This window comes from Trichechus manatus, unplaced genomic scaffold (genome assembly GCF_000243295.1).
Source record: "Trichechus manatus latirostris isolate Lorelei unplaced genomic scaffold, TriManLat1.0 scaffold00060, whole genome shotgun sequence".
In the NCBI taxonomy this organism is placed as follows: Eukaryota; Metazoa; Chordata; class Mammalia; order Sirenia; family Trichechidae; genus Trichechus; species Trichechus manatus.
This window is the reverse complement of record NW_004443996.1, coordinates 3,473,223-3,492,514: the sequence shown is the minus strand read 5'-3', so window position 1 is coordinate 3,492,514 and position 19,292 is coordinate 3,473,223. Positions and strand designations below refer to the sequence as shown.

General features: G+C 35.7%; 1 protein-coding gene across 1 annotated transcript in view; it reads right to left on the bottom strand.

The window, feature by feature from the left end:
• Positions 1–19,292, bottom strand: part of POF1B (POF1B actin binding protein) — a 107,383-nt gene that overhangs the window by 17,284 nt on the left and 70,807 nt on the right. Inside the window, exons 10-15 of the mRNA XM_004378873.1 lie at positions 16,347–16,439; positions 15,363–15,476; positions 13,483–13,635; positions 13,097–13,216; positions 8,231–8,359; positions 7,326–7,408 (exon numbers count right to left, since the gene is read on the bottom strand). Coding sequence (XP_004378930.1) covers positions 7,326–7,408; positions 8,231–8,359; positions 13,097–13,216; positions 13,483–13,635; positions 15,363–15,476; positions 16,347–16,439 — 692 coding nt within the window. The remainder of the gene's footprint in view (positions 1–7,325; positions 7,409–8,230; positions 8,360–13,096; positions 13,217–13,482; positions 13,636–15,362; positions 15,477–16,346; positions 16,440–19,292) is intronic.

Below are 19,292 nucleotides of genomic sequence, written 5' to 3'. Positions count from 1 at the left end.
ATATGTTGTGGGGTTGTTAACCAATGTCATAAAACAACATGTGTACTACTGTTTCATGAGAAACTATTTGTTCTTTAAGCCTTCACCTGAAGTACAATAAAATAAAAAAAAATTCTTAACAAAATGCTAGTAAACAAAATCCAACAACATATAAAAATAATTGTGTAACATGACCAAATTGGTCTTATTCCAGGAATGCACGGTTGTTGTAACATCTGAAAATCATTTAATGTAATACACCATTTTATTAGTGTAAAGGACAAATTTTATGATCTTCTCTATAGACACACCCAAAAAAGCATTTCACAGTTTTTAATACACTTTCATGTCAAAAGACACTCAATATGCTAGGAATAGAAATAAACTTCCTCAACCTGATAAAAGGTATCTACAAAAAAACCACAAAAAACATCATACTTCATGGTGAAAGACTGAATGCTTTCCATCTGAGATCAGCAACAAGAAAAAGGTATCTGCTCTCATCATTTCTGTTTAATATTGTACTGGAGGTTCTAGCCAAGGCTACTAAGCAAGAGAAAGAAATCAAAGAGATTCAGGCTGAAATGAAGAAGTCACAGTATCTGTATTTGCACATGATACGATCTTGTATATAGATAATCCTGAGGAATCCAATAAAAACTATTAGAACTAATGAATGACTTCAACAATGTCGTAGCATACAAGATCAATACACAAAAATCAATTGTAATTCCATGTACTTGCAATAAACAACCTGAAAATGAAACTAAGAAAACAATTCCATTTACAATATCATCAGAAAGAATGAAACACTTAGGAATAAATTTAACAAAATAAGTTCAAGTGTTGTACATTGAAAAATGTAAAATAATGTTTTAAGAAATTAAAGATAATCTAAATAATTAGAAAAGCATTCCATTTTCTTATATTGGAAAATTTAATATTGTTAAGATGGCGATATCCCCCAAATTGATCCATAGATTCAATATAAGCCCTATGAAAATCTCAGCTGCCATTTTTTTAAACACAAATTGACAAGGTAATCCTAAAAAACATTTGTAAAAGCAAGGTACTCAGAATATCCAAAACATTTTAAAAGAAGAACAAAGTTTGAGGACTCACACTCCCAATATCAAAATTTACTAAAAGGCTACAGTAATCAGGACAGTGTAGTACTGGCATAAGGAAAGACACATGGATTAATGACATAAAATTGAGTCTACAAATTTTCTCTTACATTTATTGTCATTTGATTATTGACAAGGATACCAAGACAATCCACTGAGGATAGAATACTCTTTTCCGCAAATGGTACTGGAACAACTAGATATCCATATGGGGAAGAATGAACTTCGACTCTTACCTCACACCATATAAAAAATTAACCCAAAATGGATCACAAACCTAAATGTAATAGATAGAGCTATAAAACTCTTAGAAAAAAACCTAGGTGTAAGTCTTTATAACATTGGATTATGCAATGGTTTCTTACATATAACACTAAAAACACAAGCAACAAAAGAAAAAGTACATGATTTGGAATTCATCAAAATTTAAAACTTGTGCTATAAACAATACCATCAAGATAGTGAAAAGTCAACCCAAGGAGTGGGAGGAAATATTTATAAATCATATATTTGATAAGGGATTTGTATCCAGAATATATAAAGAACTCTTACAACAAAATAAAAAGGCAAATAACACAATGACAAAATGGAGAAAGGACTTGAATAGACATTTCTCCAAAGAAGATATACAAATGGCCAATAAGCACATAAAAAATGATGAACAACATTTGTTATTTGGGGAATACAAATGAAAACCACAATGAGATACAATGTTCCATCCACTAAAATGGCTATAATCCAAGAGACAGACAATAACAAATTTTAGTAAGGATGTGGAGAAAATGGAACCTTCATATAATGCTGGTGGAATTTAAAACGGTGCAGCAGCTTTGGTAAACAGTTTCGCAGTTCATAAAATTACCATGTGTCTCAGCAATTCCACTCCTAGGTATATACTCAAGATAAATGAACACATACATCCATGCAAAAACTTGTACATGGATATTTATAGCAGCATTATTCATAATAATCCAAAATGGAAAACAACCCAAATGTCCATCAACTGATTAATGGATAAGTACAATATGGTATATCCATAAAAAGGAGTATTATTTAACAACAACAAGGAATGAACTACATAACAAACATGCATAAATCTTGACCACATTATGCTAAATGAAAGAATCCAGTCACAAAAGAAGACCACATATTTGTTTTTTGGTGAAATGTCTATTCAAGTCTTTTGCCCATTATTTAATTGTGTGTCTTTTTGTTAAATTGTAGAACTTCTTAGTATATATATGTGTGTGTGTATATATATACATATATTTGAAAGTAAAACTTTATCAGATATGTGGTTTCCAAATATTTTCTCCCATTCTGTAAGTTTCCTTTTCACTTTCTTGGTAAAGGCCATCGATGAACAAATTTTTTAAATTTTGATAAAGCCCTATTTATCTATCTTGTCTTTTGTTGCTCGTGTTTTTGATGTCATATCTAAGAATTAATTGTTAAATAGATAAGTGGCACAGTGGTTAAAGCACTTGGCTGCTAATCAAAAGGTTGGCTCTTCTAATTCTCCAGCTTCTAAGCAGGAGAAATATGTGGCAGCCTGCTTCCATAAAGATTTGCAGCTTTGGAAATCCTATGGGGGCAGTTCTACTCGGTCCTATAGGGTCACTATGCGTCAGAATCGATTTGATGGCAGTGAGTTTTGGTTTGGTTATTGTTAAATATTAAGTTGTGAAGCATTACCCCTATGTTTTGTTTTAAGAGTTTTATGATTTTAGTTCTTCAATTTAGGTCTTTTATCCATTATGAATTAGTTTTCATATACGGTGTGAGGTATGGGTCCAGATTTATGTTTTTGCATGTGGAAATCCCATTTTCCCAGCACCATTTATTAAGGAGACTATTCTTTCTGCATTGAATGGACTTAGCACCTTTGTCAAAAATAAATTGTCCACAGATGTGTAGGTTTATTTCTGGACTCTCAATTCTATTCTGTTGGTCTATATGTCTATCATTATACCAGTACTAGACTTGTTTTGGTTACTGTAGCTTTATAGCATGTTTTGAGACTGGGGCATGTGAGTCCTCTTTGTTCTTCTTTTTCAAGATTGCTTTGACTATTCAAGCCCCCTACATTTTCATATAAATATGAGGATTGGCTTTTCCAGTTATACAAAGCAGGCTGTTGTTAGAATTTTGAAGGGGATTGCATTGAATCTACAGACTGTTTTGGGTAGTATTGACATCTTAACAATACTAAGTCTTCCAATGTATGAACATGGATTGTCCTTCAATTTATTTAGGTCTTCTTTAATTTCCTTGAGTAATGATTTATAGATTTCAGTGTACGCATTTTGTACTTTTTTGGTTTAATTTATTCCTAGGTATTTTATTCTTTTAGATGCTACTGTAAATGAAATTGTTTCCTTAATTTCCTTTTCAGAATGCTAATTGTTGATGTATACAAACCTGGTTGATTTTTGTGTGTTGACCTTGTATCCTGCCACTTTGTTGAATTACTTTATTAGTTCTAGTAGCTTCCTTGTGGATTCTTTGGGGTTTTCTATATATAGGATCATGTCATCAGCAAAAAGGGATAATTTTATTTCTTCCTTTTTTATTTGGATACCTTTTCTTTCTTTATCTTATGGAACTGCAAATCAAAACCACAATGAGATATCACATCACATCCACTATAATGTCTACAATTTTTAAAAAGGGAAAACAACAGATGTTGGCAAGGATGTAGAGAAATTGAAACTCTTGTCCATTGCTGGTGGGATTGTAAAATGATACAGCCACAATGGAATACAGCTTGGAGGGTCCTCAAAAAGTTAAACACAGAATTCTATATGACCCAGCAATTCCACTCCTCTGTAAATACCCAAGAGACTTGAAAGCAGGGACTCAAACACATACTGTAAACCAATGTTCATTGCAGCAGTATTAAAAATAGACAAAGGTGGAAACAACCTAAATATCTATCAACAGATGAATAGATAAACAAAATGTCATATATACACACAATGGAATATTATTCAGCCAGTAAGAGAAATGAAGTCCTGATATATGCTACAACTTGGATTAATTTTGAAAACATTATGCTGAATGAAATAAGTCAGTATCAAAGGGACAAATATTGTATAAGCCCACTTATATAAAATATCTGCAATAGGCAAATGCATAGAGTTAAAAGTTTATTATTTACTAGAGGTTGTAGGGTGGGGGAAAAAGGCTAACAGACGCCTGAAGAAACGCTCATGATCATTAGCCATTAGAGGAATGTAGATCAAAACTACAATGAGATATTATCTCACCCCAACAAGGCTAGCATTAATCCAAAAAACACAAAATAATAAATGCTGGAGAGGTTGTGGAGAGACTGGAACACTTATACACTGTTCGTGGGAATGTAAAATGGTACAACCACTTTGGAAATCGCTTTGGCGCTTCCTTAGAAAGCTAGAAATAGAAGTACTATACGATCCAGCTATCTCACTCCTTGGAATATATCCTAGAGAAATAAGAGCCATCACATGAATAGATATATGCACACCCATGTTTATTGCAGCACTGTTCACAATAGCAAAAAGATGGAAACAACTAGGTGCCCATCGACCGAAAAATGGATAAACAAATTGTGGTACATCCACACAATGGAATACTACGCAATGATAAAGAACAACAATGAAGTCGTGAAATATAACATGGAGGAAGCTGGAGGTCATTATGCTGAGTGAATTTAGTCAGTCACAGAAGGACAACTATTGTATGAGACCACTATTATAAGACCTCAAGAAAAGGTTTAAACACGGAAGAAAACATTCTTTGATGGTTATGAGGGTGGGGAGGGAGGGTGAGGGTTATTTACTAACTAGATAGTAGATAAGAATTATCTCAGGTGAACAGAAGGACAGCACACACTGCAGGGGAAGTCAGCACAACTGGACTAAACCAAAGCTAAGAAGTTTCCTAAATACAATCAAACACTTTGAAGGATGAGTAGCAGGGGTAAGGGTCTGGGTACCATGCTTTCAGGGGACATCTAGGTCAATTGGCATAACAAAACTTATTAAGAAAATGTTCTGCATCCTACTTTGGTGAGTGGTGTCTGGGGTCTTAACAGCTTGCAAGTGGCCATCTAAGATGCATCAATTGGTCCCAACTCACCTGGAGTAAAGGAGAATGAAGAATACCAAAGACACAAGGAAAGTATTAACCCAAGAGACAGAAAAGGCCACATAAACCAGAGACTTCATCAGCTTGAGACCAGAAGAACTAGACGGTGCCTGGCTACCACCAATAATTGCCCTGACAGGGAACACAACAGAGAGTCCCGGATGGAACATGAGAAAGGTGGGGTGCACAACTCAAATTCTAGTAAGAAGATCCGACTTAATGGTCTGAGACTGGAGGAAACCTGGAAAGCAGGGCCCCTGGATTCTCTATCAGCCCAGAACCAAAACGACTTCCGAGGCCAACTCTTCAGACAGGGATTGGACTGGACTATGGGACATAAAGTGATACTCGTGAGGAGTGCGCCTCTTAGCTCAAGTAGATACAGGAGACTAAGTGGGCAGCTTCTGTCCAGAGGTGAGATGGGAAGGCAGAGAGGGTTAGGAGCTGGTTGAATGGACATAGGGAATCAGGAGTGGAAGGGAGGAGTGAACTGTCACAGTATGGGGAGAGCAATTAGGGTCACATACCAATGTATGTATAAATATTTGTATGGGAAAAAATAAAAAAAAAATAAAAGAATGATGGAAATGGTGAGTGGCGTATGGGGTCTTAAAAGCTTGTGATCGGCCATCTAAGATGCATTAACTGGTCCCAACCTACTTGGAGCAAAAGAGAATGAAGACCACCAAAGACACAAGGAAAATATCAGCCCAGGAGACAAAAGGACCACATAAACCAGAGACTCCATCAGCCTGAGACCAGAAGAACTAGACGGTGCCAGGCTACCATCAATGACTGCCCTGACAGGGAACACAATAGAAAGTCCCTGGCGGGGTGGGAGAAAAGTGTGGAGCAGAACTCAAATTCACATAAAAAGACCAGACTTAATGGTCTGACTGAGACTGGAGGAACCCCCAAAGCCATGGCCCCTGGACGCTCTGTTAACCCAGAACTAAAACTGTTCCTGAAGCCCCCTCTTCAGACAAAGATTAGACTGGACTATAAAACATAAAATAATACTCATGAAGAGTATGCTTCTTAGTTCAAGCAGATACACGAGACCAAATGGGCTGCTCCTGTCCAGAGGCAGGATGAGAAGGCAGGAAGGGACAGGAACTGGTTGAATGGACACAAGAAACCCGGGATGGAAAGGCGGAGTATGCTGACACATTATAGGGATTGCAACTAAAGTCACATAACAATATGTGTATAAATTTTTGTATAAGAAATTAACTTGAGCTGTAAACTTTCACTTAAAGCGCAATTTTTAAAAAAAAAAAGAATGATGGAAAATTTTGGAAATGGATAGTGTTGATGGTTGTACAACATGATGAACACAATTAATATCACTGAACTATTTGTGTGAAAGCTGTTGAAATGGCAAATGTTTTGTTTTATATATATACCACAATAATTTTTTTAATGCTAGCGTAGTTGGGGAGCACTGAGGGAGATTGAGACTATGTGCGATGCTCTCCATTTTTTCAAATGCATTTTTCAATGAGAATGTCTTATTACATTTATAATAAAACTTATTTTTAAAAATATCATGTATTGTATGATATCATTTCTGTAAAGTATCCAAAATACACTTTTGCTGAAATCATTTGTAAAGAGTCACTTTTTGTTTGGTTTTGCTAATTTACTGAAATGTGAGCTGTGATCATGTCACTACCATGAGGGGAGACCTGCCAGAGAATGACACCTTCACAAAAAAGAGCGGAGCCAAGAGATGGAAAGAGATTTCTTAAGATATAATCTGAGCGCATGAATCCATATGTACTCCAAGCAATTTCAATAAAGCAAATCAATTAACTCCCAGTTTGAGTTGGGTACCTGACTAACACAGTTTGTTAAACAACAAATTACTTTGTTTAATATATTATTAATACAGAAAAGGTTTGCTACAGAATTATATTGACCACAACAGAAAACTCTTTTTGTGAATATTCATTCTTCAGTAGAATTATTGACCAGCAGAAAACACCAAACTCTCTCTAGGGGGTGTGTATATCAGTTAAACGTGCGATAATTTGAATTATATAATAATCAAATCAACATTCAAATTTTATTATTAAAATACATTACTTTTTAGTGGTAATAGTAGTCCTTCCACCACTGGAGAGTTGGTTATGAGATGAATACATTTCTTGTCTCAATTTGGAGAGTTCCTTGTAAATAAATACAACATAATTATTTGGAGAAACGTAGGAACATGAGGTAAGAAGTATGTTCTGTTTTTTAACATGACTACTAAGAAAAAAATTTTCCCTCCTTTGTAGCCTTGAGGCAAGAACGTTATAACCTCATTTGCTGAATATCAGATAGTTTTGTTTCAGGGTACCTAATAAGTTATACTATATGCCTGGGCAGAAATCCAGTAACTAGTTGAGGATTTCTATATTCGGGGTTTAACATGAAAGCAAATAGGTATGGTTCTCAAGATAAAGATGTGAAAGTTTTGTCCTAAAACACTTGAAAGTATGGCAATGGCACAAAAGTATTGAAGCTTAAATATGGAGCAGTTGTTGATTCCTAACCAAAAGCCTACCACTGGAATTTATTAAAGCACCATTTGTTCAATAACAGCAGTATAACATGAAACACCATTCTTTGGTAGTTCCTTCAGTATCTCCTGCATATTAGATACCGGGCTATGTAAGGGAAGAATATAACACAGTTCCCTGTTGAAATGGCTCATAATGTAGTAATGAGCTCACAGTCTTACTGGTAGTTCCACTGCTAATGAGATATAAAATTAATGTCTTAAAAATATGCAATGTACAATAGCACTTATTTTCTGCTTTAATTCTAGCTTTTATTTGAATTATTTCTCTTGAAGTATGAACCTTCTACTTCTTCACAAGTACTTACATTCTACTTCATGTAATAAAGTGAGTCATGGAACTGTATCTTTTTTTAGCTCATGGGAAGTATCTGTTACAGATTTGAGTCAATTTTTTTCTTTCCACATCTACCACTTTCTTTCTTACCTCTGACTGACGTTTTATAAGGGAGTCTTTCTCTTCCAGAGAGCTTGTCAGTTCACGAAGCTTGAATTGGAAATCACTGCAATGTCCCTCTCTTCTAGAAACATCCTTTTGGTACTGGTTTAATTGGGTCTAAGGATTTAGAAAGGAATTAGCATTATTATGATAGCATCCCACCAGGCGTCTGTCAGTTTGTCTTCCTGTGGTGGCTTACATGTTGCTGTGATGCTGGAAGCTATGCCACCGGCATTTCAAATACCAGCAGGGTCACCCATGGTGGACGGGTTTCAGCGGAGCTTCCAGACTAAAAAAGACTGGGAAGAAGGACATGGTCGTCTAGTTTTGAAAAAACTGGCCAGTGAAAACCTGATATAGTGCTGGAAGATGAGCCCCTCAGGTTGGAAGGCCCTCAAAATATGACTGGGGAAGAGCTACCTCTTCAAAGTAGAGTAGACCTTAATGATGTGGATGGAGTAAAGCTTTTAGGACCTTCATTTGCTGATGTGGTACAACTCAAAATGAGAAGAAACAACTGTGAATATCCATTAATAATCAGAATATGGAATGTACAAAGTATAAACCTAGGAAAATTAGAAGTCATCAAAAATGAAATGGAACACAGAAAGATCAATATCCTTGGTGTTAGTGAGCTGAAATGGACTGATATTGGCCATTTTTGAAACAGGCAATCATATAGTCTACTATGCTGGGAATGATAAATTAAAGAGGAATGGCATCCTATTCATCATCAAAAAGAGCATTTCAAGATCTATCCTGAAGTAAAAAACTGTCAGTGATAGGATAATATCCATACACCTACAAGGAAGACCAGCTAGTGTGACTATTATTCAAATTTACTTAGCAACCACTAACATCAAAGAAGAAGAAACTGAAAATTTTTACCGACTTCTGCAGTCTGAAATTGATCAAACATGCAATCAAGATGCATTGATAATTACCAGTGATTAGAATGCAAAAGTTGGAAACACAGAAGAAGGATTGGTAGTTGGAAAATATGGCCTTGGTGATAGAAACAATGCCAGAGATCGAATACTAGAATTTTGCAAGACCAACGACTTCTTCATTGCAAATACCTTTTTTCAGCAACATAAATGGCAACTATACTTGTGGACCTCACCAAATGGAAAACACAGTAATCAAATTGACTACATCTGTGGAAAGAGACAATGGAAAAGCTCAATATCATTAGTCAGAACAAGGCCAGGGGCCAACTGCGGAACAGATCATCAATTGCTCATATGCAAGTTCAAGTTGAAACCAAACAAAATTAAAACTAGTCTATGAAAGCCTTGAGTATGACCTTGAGTATATCTATATGGAATTTAGAGATCATCTCAAGAAAAGATTTAAACACTAATGACCGAACACCAGACGGGTTGTGGGATGACATCATATATGAAGAAACCAAAAGCTCATTAAAAAGATAGAAAAGAAAGAAAAGACCAAAATGGGTGTCAGAAGAGACTCTGAAACTTTCTCTTGAACTTAAAGCAGCTAAAGAAAATGGAAGAAAGGATGACAAAAGAGTTGAACGGAAGATTTCAAAGGGCGGCTTGAGAAGACAAAGTAAAGTATTATAATGAAATGTGAAAAGACCTAGAGTTAGAAAACCAAAAGGGAAGAACATGCTTGGCATTTCTCAAGCTGAAACACCTGAAGAAAAATTCAAGCCTTGAGCTGCAATTTTGAAAGATTCTATGGGCAAAGTATTGAATGACTCAGGAAGCATCAAAAGAAGATGGAAGGAATACACAGAGTCACTGTACCAAGAATTGGTCAATGTTCAATCATTTCAGGAGGTAGCATATGATCAAGAATCAATAGTAATGAAGGAAGAAGTCCAAGCTGCACTGAGGGCATTGGTTAAAAACAAGGCTCCAGGAATTGACAGAATATCAACTGAGATGTTTCAACAAACGAATGCAGTGCTGGAGGTGCTCACTCATCTCTGCCAAGAAATTTTGAAGACATCTACCTGGCCAACCAACCAGAAGATATCCATACTTGTGTCCATTCCAAAGAAAGGTAATCCAACAGAATGTGGAAATTATTGAACAATATCATTAATACCACACACAAGTAAAATTTTGCTGAAGATACTTAAAAAATGGTTGCAGCAGTACATTGACAGGGAACTGCTGGAAATTCAAGCTGAATTCAGAAGAGGATGTGGAACGAAAGGCATCATTGTTGATGTTAGAGGGATCTTGGCTGAAAGCAGAGAATGCCAGAAAGATGTTTATCTGTGTTTTATTGACTATGCAAATGCATTTGACTGTGTGGATCATAACAAATTATGGATAACATTGTGAAGAATGGGAATTCCAGAACACTTAATTGTGCTCATGAGGAACCTGTACATAGACGAAGAGGCAGTCTTTTGAACAAAACATGGGGATACTGCCTGGTTTAAAATCAGGAAAGATGTGAGTCAAGGTTGTATCCTTTCAGCATACTTATTCAATCTGTATGCTGAGCAAATAATGTGAGAAGCTGGACTATATGAAGAAGAACGTAGCATCAGGATTGGAGGAAGACTCATCAACAACCTGAGATATGTATATGACACAACCACAGCTCTTAACTACTGCGCTCCAGGACTCCAGTCAGTGACAAAAGGATAAATATTGTATGATCCCACTTACATGAAATATCTAGAATAAGCAAGTGTATAGAGACGAACGGTTATTAGTGGTTACCAGAGGCTAGGGGAAGAGGAAATGAGAGTTATTGCTGAAGGTTTATTGAGTTTCTGTTTGAGGTGATGGAAAACTTTTGGAAATGGATAGTGGTGATGGTACACACACCATGGTGAATGTAATTAATGTCACCGACCTGTACATTTAAAAAAGGTTAAAATGGAAAACTTTTTGTTATATATATTTCACCACAACAAAGTTAAAAAGAAAGTACTGCCTCTTGACGGGAGTGTACAATGGTGCAAGTACTTTGGGAAACAACGTGGCAGTTCCTTGAAAGGATAAACTCAGAAATTCCACTCCCAAGAGAAATGAAAGCATATGTCCACATAAAAACTTATACAGAAATGTATGTATTATTCAAAGTAGACAAAAAATAGAAACACCCGAAATGTCCATCAACTGATGAATGAATAAACACATAGTGGTATATCCATACAAAGGAATATTATTTGGCCGTAAAAGGAATACTGATACATGCTACAACATGGATGAACCATGAAAACATCATGCTAAGTAAAAGAAGCCAGTCACAAAAGGTCACATATTATATGATTCCATTTACACAAAATTTCCAGAATAGGCAAATCTATGTATAGAGAAAGTAGATTAATACTTGACAGGGGTTGAGGAGTGTGTGTAGAATGGCGAGCCATTGCTAATAAGCATGGGACTTCTCTTCTGGGGTGCTGAAAATGTTCTAAAATGGATTGTGGTGATGGTTGTACAACTCTGTGACTATACTAAAAATCATTTAATTGTACACTTTAAATGGGTGAATTGCATGTTATGTGAATTATGCCTCAATAAAGGTGCTATTAAAAAATAAAAAAGAAATTAGTATTATTGTAATCTTCATTTACAAATTAGGAAACTGAATTCCAGTGAGGTTAAGTGATACAAAGTCACACAGCTAGTTATGAAATGAAGAAAAAAAATACCAATAATTATGACCTTTTATAGAATTTTGTGAATGTAAAACATAGATTGAAATACCAATTAGGAATTTTTCCATTTTTTGAAAGATACCTTTGCTCTTTTGAGGTAGGCATTACCTAAGTAACAGTCCTAGGCCACAAGAATTAAAATAAAGTTAAGAAAAAAGGAACTTAAGATTCCTTCAAATGAAGGAAAACCCAGTACTAATAACTAATATTAAATTGTGATTTGAAGTGCACAAAATATTCCTCCTGCATGCCTTATTTCAGTCCTCACAGCAGCCCTGTGAGTAAAGCATTGTTACAATCCTCATTTAGAAAACAGGTAAATGAGTTCCAGAGAGGTTAAGTGACCCAAAGTCACATGGTTAGTAAGTAAAATAGCTGCAACTCCAAGACAGATCTTCTGACTCCAAATCCTGTCCATTTTCTACTTTACCACATTATGTTTACATAGATGGGCATTAGGTTAAGTATTATTAGTACTTTGGGGATTAAAAAGGAACTAGTGGATGAAATCTGCTAGAAGAACTTTGTAGACTTTTGAACAAATTATGCTTCTTCTTGTTTTGTTTTGGTAAAGATTGTACAGGGATATTTGTACGTAAAAAATTTGGGGTTAGTTTGTCCACTAAAATAATTAACTATATTTGACTACATTCAGAAATCAACAAATTAATGGGTTGGACCAAGTCAATTCAACCTAGAATTACAAAATAAGGCAATGTATACTTATTCTAGCAAATATCATCCTAATTTTGCTGCCATTTACAGGTACATAAAATTCAACACAGTTCCTTGTTTTATTCTCTTGTTCGAAAAAGTCCTTGATATATATCATCCTTCAAAGTTAAGTGTGGATTTTTATGAATACAACTGTGGCTTTTCTGGATAATCTAGAATGTTGCTCTTGTCTGTATAAGCATGCTTTAGGTAGGGATCATAAACCCCTCCCCCACCCCTCAAAAAGACAAAACACAGTGAACTTAATGTCTTCTTTTACTTTCCTAGAAAAGATTAAGCAAAATTAGAAAACAGTTTAGTGCTAATATTCTGTACACATTTAAAGCAAACTATTCCATGGCATATTCCTAAAACGATACCTTCAATTGGATTTTTTTTTTATTTGTAGCTTTAAACTTGAAACCATCATTATCTTGTTAGAAAGTTTGCGCTGACATGCGTATTTATGCACTGTAAGATAAACATACCCTTAGTTTGGAGATTTCTCTATCTTTCTCCAGTCTCAAAGTTTTTACCATCTCCATGTAATGACTGCCAATCTCATCCATTTTAGCCTGCAGTATTGGGCCTGTGCAAGTTTCAGAAATCTACACAAGACAAAATAACTTTCTGTAATTGGGTTGTTACGAATGAAATACATTTTATAAGACTTACTATTAGATGAAAAATATATAATTAAATAAGACATTGAAATAATGAAAGTGATTTTCAGGAAGCACAATATACAGCACAAATGTCAGTGAGATAAGACCTGACTGGGCGTGAGCCCATCAGAAAGCAGTTCAAGTATTTCCTTAAGATTAACGTATATATATACATATATACATATACATATACTACAAAATTTTAATACCTGTATTCTAAGGTTTTTATTCTCTTGTTCTAAATTATGTTTACAGTATTCCAGTTCTTTTAGTCTATATTCCATGTCTGACAGTGTATGTCGAAGAGAGAGATTGTTTTCTTCCAATGCCTGGCATTTTGAGCTTGAGTCTTGAAGTCCTTGCTGTAAGGAAGACACAAGAAGTTATGACAAATCATTCTACTTTTTTAGGGGGTAAGGGTACTCTTTTGGTTGATTCATTCAGTCAAATCAAGCAAATATTTTTCCATGTCCAGTTTTCTTATATACTTGCACCTAGATGGTAAGTTGAATCAGCAATGTAAGATATTACATTCTTGCCCCTAGTCTCACTTGCCTATTTTGTACAAGAAGGAATCAAGACTAGATGCATTTTCAATATCCTGTTTAGCAATCTGATTCCTGCTACTCTTTGACAGTACAGTAACACCAAAATGACCATATGCCTGATTATTTATGTAACAATTGGAAACTAAACAAGAATTTGGGACAGTCCTGGGAGTGAAGATTAGGAAAGGGTGAGCCTTAGAGACTCATTGCAATTTCCTAGGAATCATCTCTGCTCAGATATCTGGAGAACTCCTCTAGAGTTCATTCATTCATTTATTCATTGCAAAAACACATTTTGAGGGCCACAAAATTTTTTTTTGTTGACATGGTAGTAGACCGGATGAATGAGTGAACCTAGACTTTTGGTATTTATACAATTCGTGTCACTCAACAACACAGATAATTGTACATTGTATATACTTTGTATCTAAAATACATAAGGTTATCTGTCATGGTGTATCAATTTACCGTATTTATTTATCTGTATGCTGAGCAAATAATCTGAGGAGCTAGACTATATGAAGAAGAATGCGGTATCAGGATTGGAGGAAGATTCATTAACAATCTGCAATATGCAGATGACACAACCTTGCTTGCTGAAAGTGAAGAGGACTTGAAGCACTTACTGATGAAGATCAAAGACTATAGCCTTCAGTATGGATTATACCTCAACATAAAGAAAACAAAAGTCCTCACAACTGGGCCAATAAGCAACATCATGATAAATGGAGAAAATAATGAAGCTGTCACGGAGTTCATTTTATTTGGATCCACAGTCAAAGCCCATGGAAGGAGCAGTCAGGAAATCAAACAATATATTGCACTGGGTAAATCTGCTGCAAAAGACTTCTTTAAAATTTTAAAAAGCAAAGATGTCACTTTAAGGACTAACATGTATCTGACCCAAGCCATGATATTTTCAATTGCCTCATATGCATATGAAAGCTGGACAGTGAATAAGGAAGACTGAAGAAGAATTGATGTCCCTGAATTATGGTGTTGGTGAAGAATATTAAATATACCATGGACTGCTAGAAGAACGAACAAGTCTGTCTTGGAAGAAGTACAGCCAGAGTGTCCCTTGGAAGCGAGGATGGTGAGTCTACGTCTCGTGTACTTTGGACATGTTATTTGGAGGGACAAGTCCCTGGAGAAGGACACCATGTTTGGTAAGGTAGAGGGTCGGCAAAAAAGAGGAAGGCCCTCAATGAGATGGATTAACACAGTGGCTGCAACAGTGGGCTCAAATATGGCAACAATTGTGAAGATGTCGCAGGACCGGGCAATGTTTCATTCTGTTGTTCATAAGGTGGCTACAAGTCAGAACCTACTCGATGGGACCTAACAACAGCAATCTGTTTTTTTAGAGGGCTTTCAGTCTTTGAAAATACTCAAAACCACTCAATTCTCATATGAACTAATGATTCCATCTTATTTTAATTCTAATTTTCTGGATTGTATTTTTATAACTCCAATGTGCCAGTAATTGTGCATGTGAAAAGTTATAAATCTATTTATCATCAGTGAAAACATCCGCTTACCTGCTGCTGGCGATTATTTGCTCTCACTGATGCCAAAAGTTCTTCATACTCTTTTATTTGAGTTTCTTTGAAAGCCAAGTCTTTCTCAAGTCTTAACTTGTCATTTTCCAGTGACTAGAAGTATAAGTATTTGTTATGAATCAGAGTTACAGAAACTTGTCAACAGTTGCATAATATAAAGATTTGCTTTATGTTGGAAAATGTAAATAAACACTTGGCTCATTTGTAGTTGCATAATTAAACAGGATTCTTAAAAGTTAAGCAAATTATGGAATAGAAAAAGACTGAAAACTTTAAAAACCTACATTGAAAGAGACATTTTGATCGACTGACTAACTCTAAGTGCAAAGAAGCAGAACCTTTTGAATTATTTTAATGTTTTCCTCCAGCCTACAAAGACCCCTTGTTAATCCCAGCAGGTGATTAATTTTCAAATTAGAGTCTAAATGTGTTCATCAGAACCCAGAAACAAAAAACTCACTCCAAAGTACTCAAGGAGTTATTCATTGTATGGAAAGCATTTTAAATGTACCTACATGATGGCAACAAGAGCACCAATTAAAATAGAGAATAGAAAAGGTTAAGTTCTTGGAGAGAAGTTTTCAAGTTAGTATGTTTGAAGAGAAATTCAGAGTATGCTTTATTATTACAGAAAAGGGTGAAATTCCTATTCAATGGCTCAGATTATTCCAATTTTGCAAGCTATTTCCTCGCTTTAAGTATTAAATTACCTTAATGATAACCTCAAATATTAAGTGTACATCCAAAATGCTTTTGTTTACACATTGGACAGATGCTTTCTTCTCACTCCTTTACCCTAATTAACTGTTTCATAAAAATGATTTAGCTATGTCTGGCTTAACATGAATATTGTTGTGTTGTATTAAAAAAATTTTTTTTAAAGCAGACCAAATGGCTTGATTTCTGTGTTAGGAAGTTAGGAATTAGAAAGGCTGTAGAAAGAAAAATTAAAGTAAATCTTACTGTCAAGTCATTTTGAAGATGTCCAAGCTCCTCCCGTATGTTGCTGAATGTGGACAGCACTAGTCGCAGTGACTTATCAGACATCCCCCTCATCTGGAGGGAAAAAACAACTGATAGTTTATTTTAACTAACATTTGAAAATATGCAATATAAGTGACAGTAATCTTAGTTTTCTGTTGCTATCGGTAAAATTATTAGCAATTTTATTTTTGGTATGGCAGTATTATAACAGTGATTCAGGACATCTTGTCAATAATGTGCTTAAGTAACCCAAGCAATATTGTCTAAGAGAACATAGTTAGGTGTTTAGAACAAGGGTCTATTTTTTTTCTGTGATGAAGTATCACCTCTCTCATAAGACAGAATTCTACCCTCAAATTCTCACATTTACTTTTATTCTTTATTTAAAAGATTGGAAGAGATGAGACGATCAACCTTTAAAAAATAAAATACATCTCCCTAAATGTGCTGCCAAGTGCAAAGGTTTTGCCTGAGGTGAGAAGAAGATAATACTGATTAAGTTTAACTTCAAAGTATAGAACCATCTCAAATTTTAAAGAGCAGGGAGAAAACCATTTCACAGATTAAAGTCATTCTTCAAAGAAAAATGATTTAAAAAAATAAGATGACTTCCACTTCTGGAAAGATGGAGTAGAAATAATTTTCTTTATTCCTTCCACTAAGTATAATTAAAAACCCTGGACATTATATATAAAATAAATATAAGACTCTGAAAGGCGAAAAGAAGAAAGGAGACTGGCTAGGGACCTTGGGACCTGATGAATGGCACAACAATGAGTTCCCTGGGTTTTTCTTTTGCCTCAGATATCCCAGATTTGATGTTGGAGAAGCAAGTAACCCAGAAACACCAATAGGTATAGACAAAAAAAAAAAAAAAAAAAAAAAGCCCCAAGAGAAGTTGACTCTCTCTAATCAAAGGACCAAGAAAGGGGCAGCCTAGCAAGACAGAACTATTTTAGACAATAATCACTCCACTACAGCTAAACACCACAGAAAAAACTGTGAACCCACTCCCACCCAAAAAATCAAAGGCCAAGAGGAGCACCTATATTTCTACCCTCACCAGGTTCTAACGAGGTGCCCCAACCTTCTTCCTCACTGCGTTGGTGTCACAGCAGGCAGTGTGGGGAGATGGCATTTTCATTCCCACTGGGCAGTAACAAAGCCACAAACAAGGTGGTGTCAGTTTGAGACCGCATGGGGAGCCTGAACTTCCACTCGTATCCACTAGTAATGAGATACCACTCCTCTTCCCCTCTGGGGTGGTGTCAGAGGAGTCCTGGTGGAGAGTCAGGACCTTTATCCACGCCCAGTTGAAATTAGGCCACCCTCCCCTACACAGTGTCAATGGAGGCCATGTGGAGAGCAGTAATGAGACATTCCTCCCCATCCCAGTTAGGGAAATATCAGGGGGAGCCTAATAGGGAGCCAGAATACCCCCACTCCATCTAGCAGGAATAAAGAGCTCCTCCCCTCACCAGTGTCAACAGAGGCTGAATGAGGAATCTGGACTTTCATCCCCATCTGGCAGTAACAAGGCAGCACTCTTACTTCCCCTATTGGATCATTATCAGAGGAGCCCTGCTAAAACAGAAGACTTGAATAAGATCCAAAGTCTCATAGCATAATATTCAAAATGTCCAAGTTTCAATAGAGAATTGCTCATTATTCCAAGAACCAGGAAAATCTCATCTTGACTGAGAAAAGACAATCAATAGATTCCAATACCAAGACGACAGAGATGTTAAAATTATCTGACAAGGATTTTAAAGCAGCCATCATGAAATGCTTTGACAAGAAATTATGAACACTATTGAAACAAATAAAAAGCAGAAAATCTCAGCAAAGAGATAGAAGACATAAAGAGAAACCAAATGGACATTTTTGAATTGAAAAGCACAATAACAAAACAAAATACCTCAATGGATGGGCAAAAAGCAGAATGGAGAGGATGGAGGAATGAATCAGTAAACTTGAAGATAGAACAATAGAAAGTACCTAATCTGAATAACAGAAAATGGATTTTAAAAAAATGAGCAGAGCTTCACGGACCTGTGGGGACTATAAGAAAATATGTAACATTCATGTCATCAGGGTCCCTGAAGGAGAGGAGAAAGAGTGTGGGCCTAAAAAGTTATTTTAAGAAATAATGGCTGAAAAATTCCCTAAATTAGCAAAAGAAATCAAAACAAACAAACCTACAAATTCAAGAAGCTGAGCAAACACCAAATAGTATTAAACTCAAAGAAATCAATGCCCAGCAAAATTAGAGTTAAACTTATGAAAATTAAAGACAAAAAAAAAAAAAAAAAACAAAAAACCTTGAAAGCAATGAGAGAAACCTTCACTATAGGGGAATAACAATTCAAATGACAGTGGATTTCTCATCAGAAACCAGGGAGGGCAGAAGGAAGTGGCACACCATTTTTTCAAGTGCTGAAAGAAAAGAATTGTCAACCATGAGTTCTGTATAAAGTGAAAATATCCTTTAGGAATGAATGGAAAATCAAGACATTTTAAGACAAAGGAAAAGAAAAAGATTTTGTTGCCAGCAATAACCAAAACAAAATAAAACAAAACAAAAAAGTTGCCATACAGGAAGGGACAGGAAAGCTGGTGATAAGGAACCCAAGGTTGAGAAAAGACAGTGTTGACATGTCATGGGGTTGTTAACCGTTGTCATAGGGCAATATGTGTACTGTTTGTTGAGAAACTATTCTGTTCTGTAAATCTTCATTTAAAGTCCAAAAAAAAAAAAAAAAAAGCCCTATGGAGCACAGTTCTGCTCTGTAACACACAGGGTTGCCGGGAGTTAGAGACGGCAACACGGTTTTTGTTTGTTTAGCCTTCTTTCTCTCTTTTATGGCACCCCAAAATGGAAGAAAACACAAACCATCTCATCATTGCACAACACTCCTTCCCCAA